This window comes from Anopheles merus, chromosome 3R (genome assembly GCF_017562075.2).
Source record: "Anopheles merus strain MAF chromosome 3R, AmerM5.1, whole genome shotgun sequence".
NCBI classification, from domain to species: domain Eukaryota; kingdom Metazoa; phylum Arthropoda; class Insecta; order Diptera; family Culicidae; genus Anopheles; species Anopheles merus.
In genome coordinates, this window is record NC_054084.1 from 23,549,776 (window position 1) to 23,568,324 (window position 18,549).

Here is an 18,549-nt window from a genome sequence, read left to right on the forward strand (position 1 = left end):
CAAACCAAAAAAGCGCAATAAGTTCAATTGCTGCAATGTAAAAATGACCAAGGAAACGCCAGCTCACGCGCAGAACCCTAATTCGCATTGACACGTTCATCCCGGCGCTGATTTTCATCAACTTTCCGTTCCACCAGCATCAAGAACGCAAGCTGATTGTGAAACCGGCATACTGGAAAGTCCACTGGCAGTCCCTGGGGCCTGCCATCGAACTGAACGTGCTAAGCATTAAGCATAACACTAAGCTGTTGATTTCGTTTGTTGTGGATTACATAGATATGCTAAGCATCCTGCGCATGGTTGTGAGTGTGCGTGTGTATGCAAAACTGTCGCCAAATGTATTTTATTCCGGAATGTTATGATCCATCGGTCAAAGAAAGGAAGGTGTGCATGATAGTGGCGGATTAGGGGAAGCGATGTCCCTAGGCGGAATGACGAGTTGAGGCGCCTCTAAATGGTAACTGATGACAGGGAGGAGGGGGTACTGGCACACAGCTGTTGGGAAATAGAACAGTATACTTATATTGCCGGCGGGGGAGGGGGGGGCTTCGACCACGGGACCCCTACGATCATCGGTCACAGGCCCTACAATTATTGCCGGCATGAGGGGGGAGGGGAGGGGAGGGCAAATTATTCTCCAGCCACGGTACCACAACGACCATCTTTCCGCGGGCCCTTGTCGCTAAAACTCTTGTAAACATACATAATGTCCACTTGTAAACATACGCCATACTACATACTAGAGATCTTCGGCGACCGCCTAGTCCGCCTACCGGTAGATCCGCCGCTGGTTCATGACGGTGTTTTTTTACTGTAGAGTGCATCCTTCCCCCTGCCTGCAGCGTATGCATCGGGCAGGAGACAGTGTGGCAGTATGCAAGTTACCCGCTGGATAGGAGCGAACCCGCGGCACCGTATTACTCACATCTGCATGCCCGTCGTGGGTTCTAACCGCGTATGAACCGTCCGCCGTAGCAAGAGCTGACTATCCGGCTACGTAGTACTCAAGTCCTGAAAAGGCCGGAATGATCGCGTAGGCCATAATGACAATAATAATAATAATAATAATACAAAGAACTTAGCATAGCAGTTCACACCCGGGGTTCAGAGTTTGTCTTGACTTTGTTGCTGCCGGGCTACCGCTTTGGCGCGACAAATGCACGGAATGCACTCGACCAAAACATGAACCTACCGATCCGAACCCACTCCAAGGCATTGCCGGTCAATCGGCGTCATGATAACTACTCCAAACCAACAAGCCACCAGATTCTGGACGGACAGGGGCAGCACCATACGCGCACCTTAATAAACAAATCCAGGATCCTCTTTTGTATGAATTCAATGCAAAATGTTGTTTCCACTTGCATCCGCTAGCTGAATGGGAAAGCAATGTGCTACATATCACACGCACGTTTGTTTCGATCGTGTTTCTTTTTAACACCCCCAACAGCAGAACCGGTCGCAAAAATGGTAGTGCCAATCCAATGGTTGTGTTGTCTCTCAGGTAGCGAGATGCGCAACCTCAAAAATGCGTACATTTTCATCCACTGCGGCTACAAACAGTTGTGGGGTTTCTGCACGCACGCTTACACACACACACACACAAACACACAAACACACACACACACACACACACGCGCGCGCGCGCACACATGCATGAACGCGCGCACGCCAGCACGCACGCACTCATGCACGCACACACACGCACGTACGCGCGCACGCGAGCACGCACGCACGAAAGCGCGCACGCCAGCACGCACCCACGAAAGCGCGCTCGCGAGCACGCACCCCCGAAGTCGCGCAAGCACGCACTCCCCCCCCCCACTAGACCCCCCCCCCGCATGATCTATTACGGCTACCTTATTAGTAGAACGGTTGGTTCAGCTTTCTTGTAGCATCCTCAACCCTAGCGCCGGGCGGGGTGGGGGATCGCGGTATGATAGAGTGAACGGTCACTTTCCCCGCGCTGTGTGTGTGTGTGTGTGTGTGTGTGTGTCGTGGCCCGAAAACTCGAGACAGATTTAGGCATATTATTAAAAAAAATATTTAATTGCCACTATATACTGTGCTACATGCTGCTTAGAAGGTCGTTGAAGCATCAAACATGTTCAAATTAAAAAAAAATTAGATTAGTGTTAGACGTTCTCCTACGCTTGTTTTAATAGGCTTCTTCACCCTCAACTGGCAGGGGCATCGAATGGTCTCATCAGCAGCGGCACGAAATAAAATAAACCATCAATACACCGATAACACTTTGAATCCCAATCCAGCTTCTCCCACAGCGTCTCAAGGTCACACACAAATTAATAAATGCTAACACCCACCGATAACAATACACAACCGCAATGCACATATGAGTATCAACGCATACACCGCAACAGCCAATCAGCTGGCGGCGGAAGGCACGGGCAGAAGCGCCGCAAGTATAAGTAAGGCAAGGCAGGGTGAGGGAGAGAGAAGAAGCGGACGAAAAAATGGGCACCAATAATTTTAAATTTTTTGACCGTTTTTTTTTTTGCTCCGCCGCCATAAATAGTTAATCCATTTCGCCAACAGATGGCGCTAAACTTGCTCGACCCAGCGCAGGAATCGCTGAAGTCCAGCGCGGGAGACCAGCCAAAATCTGCGCTGGCCAGCGCAGATTTTGGTACATTTTCTGCGCTGGAAACTGCTCGAATTTGCGCAGCGGGATGTTTGTTAACGGCATTTTTGGCGCCACAACAGCTCGCGAGCATTGGCCACACGCGAGAAAGAGATGGCGCTATGGAGGGAAAAAGCACGGACGACGGCTGACAGCGATTGGCCGTCTGACGCACCAACACATCCAAACCTTCGACAGCGCGCTCAGGCGAGGGGTATGAGGCGGAGCCAGGGACGGGTAGCTCGACGAGCTGCTTGACAAATTTGCCGTTCGAGAGAAAAGGAAGGCATGATAAAATTCTCAGAATGCCATAACGCCTTCCGTCGCTTTGCACAGCGGGAGCTCAAAGCTCAAGCGTTACTTAGCGAGTGCTCGAACCACAGTATAGCGCTGTGGGTTCTGTATTCGGATGTAAACAAAAACACACACACTTTTTTAAAATTTCGATGCACATTGTCCAGTACTACGATTAAATGTATTTTATTTAACTATTATTCAATACTTATATGCCGCAATATATGGTTTTACACGTTTATATACGATTTCAACCATCACTTTGGATGGTATCAACTGATGCTGACGGCGTTGTTGTCTCTGCGTCAGGCACATGTATTGTTGCCGCTTCTAATGCTCGGGTCGTTTTTTCGTTAGCAGTAGCACAACGATTAAACGCACTAATTGTACCACTTGCAAAGCGATACAAATAAAGTAAAACACATAATACACCGTACAACACACTTCTTAACAACACTTGCACATAAAAACCACTTGTCGATGCGGTGATCCAATGTCCTGTTTGCAGTGGAAAAATAACAAGGAAAGATTAGAATGCTTTCATATATGACATTATTTTATAATACTTTCCTTTCCATGCTATTTTGTGGGGTATGGCAACGTTGGTTTGCTTGAAGATACACAACGACCGGTGTGTTGGTCCAGTTGAGAATGTGCCGATCACGATCACAGCCGGCTTTAGTGATTGTTGTAGAAACTGTAACAAAGATCAATATCATTAAATCTGCATTATTTTTACAATTCATTGTGATTTCATGAAAAAGTAAAGTGAAAAGTAAAGTAAAAGTGAAAAAGTAAAACATTTCATCTTACCGGCGTCGTATTTCGTCGGCATACACACACACAGCTGCTCGATCATACTCGGACGAATGTTGCCAAATTTCGGGATGAAATGATGTTTTTCCTGTGGAATAATGTGTTCAAGCATTAAAAGATAGTTTATTTACTGAAATATGCACAGAACACTTACCTTTTCTCGAGATTTCACATAAAATTTCACGATTATTCTGCACACAATCTTTACGGGCGGTTGTCCGTGTTTGTTTACGTTTCTGACTTGACAGATATGCGAGCTGTCATGTGACGAAGTCAAATACATTCAAACCTCGCCAATTGCAAGTCTGCTTTTTCAATTGAATACAAAAAATCCGAGTTGTTCCCATAAATATGAGAAAAAGTCAGTTAATCCACATTGTATAAAATAACAAACATGACAAAATACGCAGACATAAGTCGTGTTACAAAATGTCTTTCTAATAAACAAAATCTATCTTTTTTTTGTAGACATATGATATACATGCAATTAGCGAGTTCTAATTGTATCATATATATTGCTATTTTCAAAGCGGTTTAAATTAAAACAAACATCAGTGTTTTTTTTTTAAATAATCGGAAAGATAATTATAAACTTAATAATGATTAAAATGTATTTTATTACATTTATGTACAACGAAAACCGAACTAGTAAGCATGTTCATGCACGTGTGTAATTATTTGATATTTTTTTGTGTGATCCCAATATAAATGTTATGAAGTAAAAAAGACAATTTACTCTGTTCCTTTTTCAATTCTTCAAGATAAGGTTTTTTAATAGAAACATGAAAGTTTGTTTAAAAAAACATATATAAATAGATATATAAAAACACATACATACATATATATATATATATATATATATATATATATATATATATATATATATATATATATATATTATATATATTATATATATATATATATATTATATAATATATAATATATATATATGTTATATATATATACATAATATATATATATATATATATATATATATATATATATATTATATATATATATATATATATATATATATATATCTATATAACGATTCAGATCACATATTTTAAAACAAAATTAACAGAAACTTGTACTAAAATTTTATGAAAAAATATAAGGTTTCCGCCATCCGCCAAAGGTATAATGATATATAAATAATTATATCAACAACTTATATATAACATATTATATCTATTAAAATAGAATAAACCATATGATTAAATGTATATCAATAATATGATTAAATGTATATCAATAATTCTCTCTCAGCGATGCCGCTTGGGCTATATGTCCTCTCTGGCACTCTTCGTTCACGTCCCGCTCTATTTATTCCACATCGTCACTCCGGTCCACACCACTGATGCGCGCAATTCGCTCCTTTAACCGATCAGCCCATCTCTTTGACTATCACATCGTCCTTTCCACCTTTCGCCCCCTCTTATCATCCAATGCTTGACACCATTCCTTAACCTTTCCTTAGCTTCCCTCTCCTTTTATGTTTTTTTCAACTCGTTAGCTGCTTATGAAAATAAGACTAGGCCAATTTAGGCACGTAGTATGTAAGATACTTTGTCAATCCTAAATACAAAAAATACAAATACAAATACATGTTCGTAAATGAGTTCATTTCACTATCCATATCTTTGCCTACGAGTTCATTTCTAACCTATCCGTAATTCAGTCCGAAATTTGAACTTGTTAAAAGTCAAATTATTATTCAATCTCCAACAATAGCATTTGCTCGAACAGTATTAATTATTTCTTTCTATTACAGATGGGAGGTAGTACATCCGCCAACGCTCAGCCAGCGGTAAGTAACACTACTTATGGTGTTGATGCATAACATTAATGCTCTTTTCAAAACTATTATCCTATTTTATTTGCCTTTCATTAGCTGCACTATCTACAAAGTAGTTGTGAAAAGCTCAAATTCTTTAAAACCTGAAACGTGTTTAAAAATTTATTCCTATATGAATTCTTCACTTCTATAGCCACAATCCCGGATGTGATACATTTTGAATGGCAACTTTCACGTCTAAATATTTCAAATATTTCAAATTTTTTTCAGTTCTTGTAGTCATATAATTTCAAATTTTTAGCGAAGATGTTGTTTAAATTCTGTGTTTTGTTTTTTTAAATAAACGCATTTTTAATATGTATAAACTTGTACGCATTTATGTACTTCATTAGATTTGTATTTGAGTTGGTCTGGTTTTGTGCAAAATCCTTTGCAATAATGGATTAAAAATTGTCATCAGTTTTTATTTAAGATTTTAATGGTTTACACTTAATATATGCAAAAAAATGTTAAAGTCGTTTTTTCTTAGTATTTTTTATTGATACATGCTTGAAACTTGTATTGCTTGTAGTGACAACAAATAATTCAAGTATTGTTTTTTCAAGACTTGTGCGTTTTATATGTTGTATCAGTAGCGCTGCGATTTTAATAAGTTTATCGTTAAATAGATAAGTTTGAAATCTATACGACTACTAGAACCGACGAGAAACGCTTTTCTGTCGCGCAAAATCAAACTCCCATAAAAAATGTATAACCTGCCCGGCAGATTATGGTTCGATAAATGAAAAATGACATTTGCTTGAACATTATTAATCATTTTGTTCTATTACAGATGATTTCCCGCAGAACAGCCGAAGCAGTGCCACTAGGAGGTACAGCTGTAAGTATTGTGTTTTTTTTTTTGTAATAGAGACTGAGCCTCATTCGCCTCTTTCAATCTATAGATTAATTCTAAGCTTAAAATGTGTGTGTGTGTGTTTGTTTGTGTTCAAAAATTATTCATCATTTCGTTCTATTACAGATGCAGAGCCGCCAAGCAAATCCGTCAGCTTGCGTATCCACCGTAAGTATTACTATAGCCCCAACCATCCGGGGTTTTGAATCCTATTACGGAATAAATCTACAGTTTAGGAAATTGTTACAAACCGATAGTGAAATCGTACACCGTGACCGATTCTAAGCTAAATTTATTCTGTCACGGAGTCACAATTGATAAATGATACATAGCTCCATGATCTCAGCTAAATTATGACGTTCCTGGATAGGTGATTCTGTAATTCAGAGATACAATTTAGACTTCATTTAAATTGAACTACAAATGAAAAATGTATAACTCTCAGTTCTTAAATACCAGTGAGCGGCATATTATCAAAAAAATGGAAGTGAATACAGCAATAATAGCCAAAGATACGCGTTTTATTTCAGTGATATACATATACAATGTATTACATATCCTGATAGATCTGAACCAAAGTGAGTTGATATATCAGGTGGGCTTATTCAGTGCAATTGAACGTCTAAAAACGAAAATAGGAAGAAAATCTGGTTTGACAGTTAGATCCATAACAAACTGGATGCTTTGATGATTTTTCTATGGACTCGGACAATCGGTAGTCTATTGAACAGGACCAAAGTATATATTCACAGGCACTCTGAAAAGTTTCTTAGTTTAAGTATAAAATCATATTTGGTTCGGTTGGTACACAGCTCCTTGAATGCTGGCTGAACGGATTCAATAATTGTTGCCTGGGTATTAGATTTGGCGAAGGAAATCTTTTTCTGGAATCCTGTAACCTTCAAATCTTCGTTTAAATCCAAGAACTAGGGCCACGTAAGTTTTTTGTCTTCTTTCTTCTTGCTACGCTTGAGTAAAACCACATACCATTCCTGCGAGATATCGTTTCAACTGCACAGCATACTAGATTTGGTTATGGAACAAACCAAAGTGGGTTTATTATACAGGTGGGCTTATCCCGAACAATTTGACAGCCGTGCTGTAGAAAAATGAAAACGAAATGACTGGAGGGGATTCGATCATTTGTTGATGTGTGCGTGTGAATTCCAATGGCTGTTTTGGTTGATGTGTCGTAGCAAAGTGGGTATAGGGACTAGGTGGGCTTATAGGTTTGGCGGGAAGGCCATATTGAACGAACGAATGACAGGAGGGGATTCGATTGTGATACGTAGTTTTTCACCCACACTACGACACATCATCCAAAATAGCCATTGGAATTCACACGCATACATCAACAAATGATCGAATCCCCTCCTGTCATTTCGTTTTCATTTTTCTACAGTACGGCTGTCAATTTGTTCGGGATAAGCCCACCTGTATAATAAACCCACTTTGTGTCGTAGTATGGGTGAAAAACTACGTATCACAATCGAATCCCCTCCTGTCATTCGATCGTCCAATATGGCCTTCCCGCCAAACCTATAAGCCCACCTAGTCCCTATACCCACTTTGGAACAAACCGTCAAATTGTGTGTCGATGTCAAAGTGTATGAAGACCAGGTGGTCTCGTCCAAGGTGTGTTTATTTAGAAGGTGAATTATTAGCGCGTTTGCCGGGCGCCATCATTGAGTATTGTTATGTCAAATCGCATACAATTTTTTATACCCCGCTCCAGCCCTTCCCGATTTTAATACCGGAGCACCCAGTATTGTTATGTCAAGTCGTGAAATGTCAATTTGCTCTGAAGCACTTCACCTCCTAATATCCATACATCTTGGTCTCGTCCCATACAAATTGACAACTAATTTCGTAATCAAAAAAAGCTCCTTTTGACAGAATGGGTGAAATGAATTTCCATAGGAACGGTTCGCTTTGTTCTTAGCAACACATACGTAGTACACATTGGTGTCCTCATCGACGGCATTATTTTGATACAAACATAGAATTTAATTTGTTCAGTTTTGATTTAGTTCACAATTAGAAATATTTTACGTGTTTTTTTAGGTATTTCATTGCAAATAACAAAGATTCTAAGATTGTTTGTGTATTCGGCAAGTCGCCAGAAAGCTTGTGTGGGGAAAAGTTTTCACCCATGCTCTCAAAAAGTGACGTTAAACTTTTGCTGTAAAAATAGGCTATGAGACCACCTGCTCTTCATACACTTTGGTCGATGTATTGGTGAGGAAGAACACCATAAGCCTACCTGATATATACACTCACTTTGATCTGAACTCACTGGTTGAACGTTGTTTCCCTGCCAACAATTAAATTTATTATTTTTATTTGGCACGTTTTTCTATACAAAACAAAATTCCGAATTTTTTTTTGATAGATCATGCGATTTTAATGAATTTTTCATAGTTTGCAATATTCAAAGTAAAAAGTTTTTCTATACTAACGCAAGCTTTTCAAACTTCAAATCTACAATCTGGTATGATTTTCAAACTGGAATAACTTTTTATTATAGCTACTTAATTTTTTCACAGTGGAATTTATTTATCTCTTGGGTACATGATAAACTTATGTTTCTTAAAGCAATAAGGCATGACCGTCCCTCCTGATCAACAAATATTCAAGTATTTTTCCAATGTTACTAAATCTTTTATTTGGAAAGATATGTTTTTCATGTGTAAATTTTTAATAATAAATTTTTAATTTTAATAACTTTTATTGTACTTAATATTGAAATTTTAAATTTCATATAAAGATAACGGCATAAGAGCATAATAATAGTTATAGTATATTGGGCCTGATCGCCAACGAAAGTTGATAAAATTTATCTGATCGGTTATTATGCTCGAATCCACCAGTGGAATTTGTTTTCCACCGGTGGATAATTTCTCCACTGGTGGATAACTCTTTCCGATTCGAGTAGCCATTGGTTTTGCCTATCTGTCGATCACACTTTTGTTTACATTCAGAGGTGTTGTTTTGCGGAATGAATAAAATAGTAAATTTGGCTTATTTACGGACCATCTAGTGAAGAAGCAGAACACAGCAGAAGTGGCCTTAGACAGTACCGACTGTAGGCCTGCTCAAACAATCCGGGTAAAGTGTAAAACGGGTTGTTGACTGAACAAGTCTAGATGAAACAAAATCGTATGAACTCTAGGACGAGTTTTGAATCCTTTCTGAACTAGCCGCTTTTGAAACTATTTTGAAACAACGCGATACAATAAGGAGTGCAATAAGGAGTGTCCGAAGCCGCTCACGGTCTCTCGTCCTCGCCAGTCCATTATCCTGGCCTTAATGTCTGACGCCTTCGAGTCATCTGACCACTTAAATTTAAACCCAGTACACCTCTTCTGCAATGGCGGATTTAACGGTAAGCGGACTGAGTGGATGCGGAAGGCCCCGTGGATATCAAGTCCAGCATATAGGGTGTGTACAGTACTCTCATCGCGGGTCTCCGTGAGCGATAGAGGCTCCATGGACGAAGGGACTCAAAGACTACAAGGCGCCCATGTATGAGGGATCCCGACCAACACCCTCACTCCCTCAAGAAAAAAATTGTGTAGTGTATTTGATTCAAAGCCAAGTGAAGAAATCACCCCCCCCCCCCCTCACCCTGCTCAACACCTGGGTCGTTTGTGTACATGCGTTTAACATGGCCTGTCCACTGAAGCCTGGCGAGCTTGATACGATAATGAGTGCTCTTCCACACATACGATGATGATTTCGTCAGATTTGATAAAAATAAAATAACTGCATTACAATTGTAATCTATATGATTCAGTGTAGATGCTATTCAAGTTTACATGTTCGTTTAAATGGATGAACAAAAAATCATTGTGTGACGCGTTTGTTACAAGGCGTGGAACTTAGCGATGTGAGAGTCAATCCGAATATTCCCGGGCTGTATCCATCCATAAGCGACCCCGTTTTTGGGGATAGTGCGGAAGGTACAAGTAAGCACAACACCTTCGATAGGTGCAAGACAACGCAAACGATTCCGACCGGAACTCGCTGCTCCAACGGATATGAGTTGCTTATACTATCTTGTACCTAGTGATCCTACTGGTCTTTTCAATCTCGTTGCATTTACGTTTCGGAACCGATTCTAACATGCCATAAGGCCATAACGTTAGGTTGGATAAAAGAGAAAGATTAGCAGAAAAGGATTTATTTTGTTGGTTTTTCATTTCTTAGCTTGAACCATAAACATTAGATACCTGTTATTAACCTAAATTTATGTGTTCTGATTGTTTATAAATTGATATTTTCTAAACAAGTTATTTTATATTTTCTAAAAAAGAAAATTTTAGCCAAATCGAGTGATAAAACATCTCAAACAACTCAAACAGCGGTAAAATATCATTTTTTGCGAGCTGTTAAACATGATTTTTAATATTATTTAGTTTTCCACTGTTATATCAACTGGGGTGGAGCAGTAGAGCTATCCGACTGATATGGTTTTTTTTTATATGAAGTTTTCAACTGCATATCCCACTGCTCGACTTTTTAACCACGTTGCTATGGCGGCAAACACCATTCCACTCCACTGCCAAACCGATTCTGATTGAGAAAACGCAATTGTATAACATTGTAATTTTGCTAACCGATCGACTAAACCAGCTGTGTCAAACTCATTTCATCATAGGGCCGCATATAGAGATTTTCAGTGATTCGCGGGCCGCAAAGTTGAGAATAAAAATATACCTAAATATTTATATAAAATACTGTTTAAAAACATTATAGTTAAACAAATTGACTTTTTGGACTCCTCGCTTCAAATTTGGAATCGTTTCTTATTTAAAATTTTTGCGATGTTATTTTTCATTGCGCTCTTTTTCATTAAAAAAAAGTTTAAGATACTTTTGAAGTCATATGCAATTTCTTTTATCCTTATTATTAAAATAGGATATTTTTCATTAGTCGCATTCTCACACGGCAGTTCTGTTAGAAAATTTCGCTCAACCCCACTGTTTCACTGAGGTAGGGGGAATCTAGCAGCCTGTTGCGAATCTTTTTCAAGCAATCCGAGCTATTCATCGCTGGATGAATAACAAAAATATTTGCCCGCAATTTTTTTACAGACCAAGAGAAAAATTGTAATAAAACGTGTTTAAACACGTTTTATTACAATTTTTCTCTTGGTCTGTAAAAAAATTGCGGGCAAATATTTAAACGTAAAAACGTAATATTTAAACGTATAAACGTGTTTAAACACGTTTTATTACAATTTTTCTCTTGGTCTGTAAAAAATTGCGGGCAAATATTTTTGTTATTCATCCAGCGATGAATAGCTCGGATTGCTTGAAAAAGATTCGCAACAGGCCGCTAGATTTTCCCTACCTCAGTGAAAAAGTGGGGTTGAGCGATATTTTCTAACAGAACTGCCGTGTGAGAACGCGACAAATTAAAATTATCTTACCTAGTTTAATAATAAGGATAAAAGAAATTGCATGTGACTTTAAAATTATATTAAACATTAAAAAAAAGAGCACAATGAAAAATAACAATGCACATTTTTAAATAAGAAACGATTCCAGATTTGAAGCGAGGAGTAAAAAAAGTCAATTTGTTAAACAATGATGATTTTAAACAATATCTTCTATGTATATAAAAATCTCGTGTCACGGTGTTTGTTGCGAGCAACCTCCGAAACGGCTGGATCATTTTCAACGAAACTTTGCACACACCTTATGGTGGTATGAGAATAGGTTTTAAGACTTAAAAATCGTTCAAATATTACACTAAAATTAATTTAATAATGATTTTCTAACTCCCATACAAAGAGCAGGATTGTTGTTGTGCTGTATACAGCACTTTGACACTTGGTGTAAGGTGGCTGGGGGTTTACACTCGATGATCGGATCCTGAGGGGATACGGGCACGATACAAATATCCCGAGTAAAAAAGCAATAATGGAATATTTTAGTTTTTTCGGAACAACTTAGATTGTCGGGTCAGCTATTTTATTTAAATACTAGCTGATTTACCCGGTTTTACACGGGATAAAATTAATGTCTCGTTTTAATAAATCATAGACTTAATTAATCATAGAATAATTTGCAATACGAGGAGTACAAAAACAACGAATACAATCATTACTATGATTTTATCCCAAAGCTTCGATTTTTCTTAACTGTCATAATAACAGAAGGTAATTAAGATCTGCTATTAGTATAAGAACTGTCAAAGGGGCCCTTTCCGTTTGAAGCTCGTAGGCTGAAATTTCAGCCTGTCAGCTGTTTGCTTGCTATAGCAGTTTTCGAGTAGCTATCTAAATGAGTATAATATACAGGTGGGCTTATCCCAAGGTGTATGAATTTAGAAGGCTGATTTTTATCGCTTCTGCTTCTGAATGAAGATTTTAAGAGTGTTTTGAGTATTCGTCAAGCCTCCAGAAAGCTCGTTGGAGCAAAAGTTTTCACTCGTTCTGTCAAAAAGTGATATTCAAATTTGGTTATAAAAAATGCTATGAGACCACCTGGACTACATACACTTTGATTCCAGATTCCACCACCTGATCTCTTTAATGCACCTTGGGATAAATGTAAACAAACCCGTGTTTTCGAGCAGGTACTCGAATCTAATTCTAGCTTTGAGGCTAGAATAATCTAGACTGAAAATTGCAGGCTAGTTTTTTGTGTGGTTTTGTATGGATTGTTTACCTGATTTCAGCCTCCAACTGTCAAACTCCATACAAAAAACTGACTAGAGTCGTGAAGGCCCCCAAACGTAGAAAATCGCGTATAGCGAAATAGCGTATATCGTGTATGGCGTATATCGAGGAATACCTGTACCTTTTGAAATGGTTTTTAAAATTCGACCAAAGGGAAGTTATTTTGCATTTGACATTCGATCTGTCAAATTTGTACAATTTTCTCAAAGAACTGTCAAATTTAGAACATACCGTATACCAAAATCGCGTACATCGAATATGGCGTATATCGGGGAATATCTGTACCAGTGCTGCAAAATGTCATGAGTATCACGAGATTTTCACCAACGAAAACAATGAACATATCCGTGGTAGCATGATGCTCATTGCTGATAGTCAATAAAAGTGCGTCATGACATGCTGAACACGACATGTGAATTCTTGAGTCCTACGCGATACTCTGACTGACAAGCTTAGCTTAATGCCGGCGCACGCATTATCATGATTTTTTTCTGGCTGTGAACAGTGCTGGCTAATGCCACTGTTTCAATCATCAACACTCATTTTGTTTCTTGGAACCACTCGCACGCAAAGCATATCTCCCGTGACCATCACGATGATCACCGACTGAAAATGTCGCGACCAAGTGATTAAACACGAGTTGGTTGCACACAATGTCACCAAGCATGTGATGGTCGCACCAACTGTTTGAGGCTCGCCTCTAATCTTCGCAGTAGAGCTCGTGATGCTGAGATGATTTTGTTTCAGCCAGAATTTGTCATGACTATGTCAGTGACATTTTGCAAAATTGATCACAGCAAAAAAAAAGTCGTGATATAGTGACTGACCAAGCGATGGTAGCAAACATGTCTTGAGCATGTATTAGTCACTGCAATCGTTCTGAGTATCACCTCTGATTATCACAATTGAGTACGTGACGCTGATATGGATTTTGTTTCAGTCATATTTTTTTATGACATTGATAGTGACATTTTGCAGCACTGATCTGTACCCATATACCAGCGCTAAAAAGCTATCGCCATTGCGAGGCCTCGTGCGAGCTCGCAAACTGCTCGAAATTGCTTGCGGGGTTTTAACACCAGTGTAAACTGCACTTAACACCGAGTGTCAAAGTGTTGTATACAATGTCGCAACACAATTCGCAACAGAATCCAATCTACGCAGAACCACCGATCGAGACACTACTCACGATAACATCAGACGAATAACCTCCGCTACTCCGCTTCACGACAACAACACAGTCCATCAAGCCGCCGTATCATCTCACTCTCTCACCATCTACAATCAGAACGTGAGAGGATTACGCACTAAATTACTCAACGTGAGACAAGCCCTGGCTGAGAACAATTTCGATGTGTACACCCTTACCGAAACATGGCTAGACGACTCCGTGCCTTCCTCTCTCCTTTGCGACAATAATTACGAGATCTACCGTTGTGACCGTTGCTCAAATACCAGTTCTCGCTTTCGTGGAGGCGGTGTCCTGATAGCATGCTCATCCAAGCTCACTTCGTATTCAATTTCGCACACCTTCACGTCACTGGAGCTCTCATGGGTATGCATCAAGTTCGTTAATTTATCTCTGTTTATTGGTGTCATCTACATTCCACCTGATCGCAGCTCATGTGAAAAAATCCTGGATTCACTAAATGAGAGTGTGTGTCTCATTACGGAACGTATGAAACCATCTGATCAGTTACTGTTGCTTGGAGATTTCAACACTCCCTCTCTCTCTTGGCTCCCGTCGCCGACGCTACCGCTTTATTTCACCTCGACCAGCACTTCTACGGGAAATGCAGCTCTCATTGATGGAATGTCGTTTAACGGCTTGCTTCAATTGTCAGGAGTAAAAAATTCTCGTGACCGTCAACTTGATCTTATATTCGGAAATACGATCGCTGCCGAGTTATGCTCTTCAGTGCTGGAATCACCCCTACCCCTTGTGGTGCTTGATCAACATCATCCTGCACTTGAACTATCCGTTAAGTTTGCAACCCCCGTCACCCAACAACATCAACCTAAATCACACCGATCTCGATACCGAAGATTTAACTTCCGTAGAACGAATATAAGAAAGCTATGTGATATCATCTTGCACACCGACTGGTCTTTCATCGAACAATGCAGCAACATCGACGAAGTAGTATTTAAGTTCAACAATGTAATCACCTCCTCCTTTCCTCTCTGCTGTCCACTCCTGAAACCCTCCCCCAGTTCCCCGTGGTCGAACAGGTCGCTTAGGGCTTTGAAGGCCGATAAAAACCGCACTCTCCGGGCATATAATCGTTCGCGTCATCCATATTTCCAACGGATCTATAAATATGCAGACAAAGCTTACCGTACATATAACAGTGCTTGCTACGCGTCCTATGTTGTGCGCCTACAGGACCGATTCTCGATGGATCCAGGGTCCTTTTGGCGCTTTGTCAAATCCCGCACTTCTAAATCTGAATATCCCTCTACCATCTTCTTTGACGACGAACTCCAGCACTCAGGACAAATGCAAACTTTTTGCAAAGTACCTGTCAAGTGTGTTTGTCGATCCTGCCACCCATCAGTTCTCTGTATCCGAAGGACTTTCAACAACGCCTCCCGATGTTTTCTCAAGCAACAATGTGCCTATTACCACGCAAAGTGTCCTTGCCGCCATGAGTAAACTGAAGCCTTTGTTCTCTCCTGGTCCCGACGGTATTCCATCTTCCATATTAAAACAATGTGCAACGTCTCTTGCTCCCCTTCTGTCCCGTATTTACTCCAGATCAATCCAAGAGGGTTCCGTTCCCACAATATGGAAATCCGCATTTCTTATTCCCATTCACAAAAAGAACGATCGCTCTTTATGTTCTAATTACCGCGGTATTGCTATACTATGCTCAATGTCCAAAATTATGGATTCGATTGTTCATTCGTACCTGTCTCCAGCTATATATCTCCTCTCCAGCATGGCTTTATGCCCAAAAGATCCACCGTTACAAACCTTATGTGTCTATTATCTGTTATATATCCGGCTCTTTCATCCGCAAGCCAAATTGACGCTATATATACCGATATGAAAGCAGCTTTTGATAGCATACCAATCAATCTCCTGTTAGCTAAGCTTGAGAAACTTGGCTTCGGAGGTTACCTCTTAGATTGGCTCAGATCTTACCTTTCTGGACGTTCCTACGAAGTACGTGTCTGTGATAGTTTATCCGAAACATTCGCAGGTCTCTCTGGCGTACCTCAAGGAAGTGTGCTCAGTCCTTTGCTTTTCATACTGTTTGTCAACGACTGTGTATCTGTGCTCCCTCAAAATAGCTGTCTTCTCTACGCCGATGATGTAAAAATCTTTTTACCTGTTGCCTCACCTCATGACTGTAATGTCCTCCAGCACGTGCTGGACAAATTTTCTGATTGGTGTTGCCTCAATGGTCTCCGTTTATGTCCCCAAAAATGCTCTGTCATATCGTTTGGTCGTTCATCCCACAAAGTTCTCTGGAACTACTACATTTGTGGCTCTCAACTTGGTCGCGTCTCATCATTGAAAGATCTCGGTGTATGGTTGGACGAAAAATTACTGTTTAATGTACATGTCGAATTCGTCCTAAAAAAGCCAACAAAGCTCTTGGATTAATCCTTCGTTTAGCATGCGAGATAAGAGATCCAATGTGCCTTAAGTCCTTATACTGCTGTTGGGTCCGTCCCACTCTTGAATACGCTGCAGTCGTTTGGTCTCCACCCGGTATCACTGCCATGGCAAGGCTAGAGAAAGTCCAACGCAAATTTACCCGTATTGCCATTCGTCGCTTCCTTCCCAATCAGTCTTCTATTCCTCCATATCATGTCCGTTGTCGCCTGCTTAGTTTAGCTTAGTTTGTTAACCTATCCAAGCCAGACATTCTATCATCCAGTCCCTTTTTGTTGCCAATCTTCTCTCCTCTGACCTTGATTCCCCATCGCTCTTGTCGCGTATACCCCTTTATGTTCCGTCTCGACCCTTACGCCCCAGAGCTCCCCTCTACATTGAATTTCGCCGAACCCGTTACGGCCAAAATGACCCACTCCTACGAGCGTTAGCCACCTTCAATGACCACTCCGATCTCTTCGACTACCATATCCCACCCTTCCGTTTCCGCTCCCTTCTTCGCAACACTATCACCCTTCCCACTCCATAATTCATTAACCCGTACATTCCTTCCTCTCTTTAGTTTTTAAGCAACATATTGTTAAGCCTTTGGCGGACAATTTATCTAAATAAATAAATAAATAAATAAACAACAACAATACTGCTCTTGGTATGGGATTAGAAAATTGCTAATAAATTAAGTTTAGTGTAACATCTGAAAATGATGTGAGTCTTAAAACCTATTCTCATACCACTATAAGGTGTGTGCAAATATTCGTTGAAAATGATCCAGCCGTTTCGGAGGTAGCTCGCAACAAACACCGTGACACGAGATTTATATATATATATATATATATATATATATATATATATATATATATATAAAGATTGAGGTATATTTTTTATTCTCAACTTTGCGGCCCACGCGAATCACTGAAAATCTGTACTTGCGGCCCTCTGATGAAATGAGTTTGACACAGCTGGTCTAGCCGATCATAGAAACCTTTAGCAGGTTACTCTTATTAGAAACGTTGGAGTTTAGAGGCCTTACCTTGGGACATAACTAAACTCTTTAAATGAGAAGTCGATAGATGTTGGATGGGCATAGTCCTATCCTGACAGTCTGATCGAATCTGACCTGCCATGATCGGAGTTGGTTTTATTAATACTCAAAAGAATTTAAATGTTGCGCACCTTTGGTTCCGGGTTGTATGTTGGGAAGTTATTGTTTTCACTAAGCTAGTTACGTTTGGCTTTTGTTGGCAAGAAAGATGCTTCTAAACGATAGTTTCTCTCCTATTTTACAGTTTCTAGCTCGTGTTTTATTTTACGGACGATTTGATTTAAAATATTGACAGTAACAAAACACATTTTTGTTTCGGCTGACCGAAATTTAAAACTTCATAAACAATCTTCCTTTGAATTCCGGGCAAAATTCTAAAGTTGTTTCTCCTAAAAATGTGAGCATAACATGAAAACAATATTTTGCTTTTACGTTGATGTTTACCTTTACAATGAAAACTGAAGTACCGTCTTGCTTCGAATTACGTCCACCGTTAGGGTAATTTTTGGAATTTCATATATTCTTACTAATTCATTTTCAATCGGTCAGAGCGATACGGACTACCTTCTTGCACGCGGGAAAAACAATATTTTCATTCATCATATTTTCATTGTTACATTATTACTTAATAAACAAAATAACTGGTTTATGATATAAAACAATGCGATTGGTTGTATTGTTGTTTTTCTTAAATTATTTTATCATCCAAGCAAGTTTAAAATTCATTTTATTAAATTACATTACTAAAAT

At 39.4% G+C, this 18,549-nt stretch overlaps 2 protein-coding genes across 4 annotated transcripts in view; one reads left to right on the forward strand and one right to left on the reverse strand.

The window, feature by feature from the left end:
- The window catches only part of LOC121595435, a 107,676-nt gene that overhangs the window by 79,517 nt on the left and 9,610 nt on the right, over positions 1–18,549 (forward strand). For all 3 annotated transcript variants that reach the window (XM_041919429.1, XM_041919430.1, XM_041919431.1), the window contains exons 4-6: positions 5,526–5,561; positions 6,382–6,429; positions 6,571–6,612. In XM_041919429.1, coding sequence (XP_041775363.1) covers positions 5,526–5,561; positions 6,382–6,429; positions 6,571–6,612 — 126 coding nt within the window. The remainder of the gene's footprint in view (positions 1–5,525; positions 5,562–6,381; positions 6,430–6,570; positions 6,613–18,549) is intronic.
- LOC121595437 lies at positions 3,094–4,065 on the reverse strand. Its single transcript, XM_041919434.1, has 4 exons — positions 3,906–4,065; positions 3,749–3,839; positions 3,506–3,632; positions 3,094–3,433 (listed from the first exon to the last, which is right to left on the reverse strand). Exons 1-4 carry the CDS (start codon positions 4,032–4,034, stop codon positions 3,316–3,318), a joined length of 465 nt encoding a protein of 154 aa, XP_041775368.1. The 5' UTR covers positions 4,035–4,065; the 3' UTR covers positions 3,094–3,315.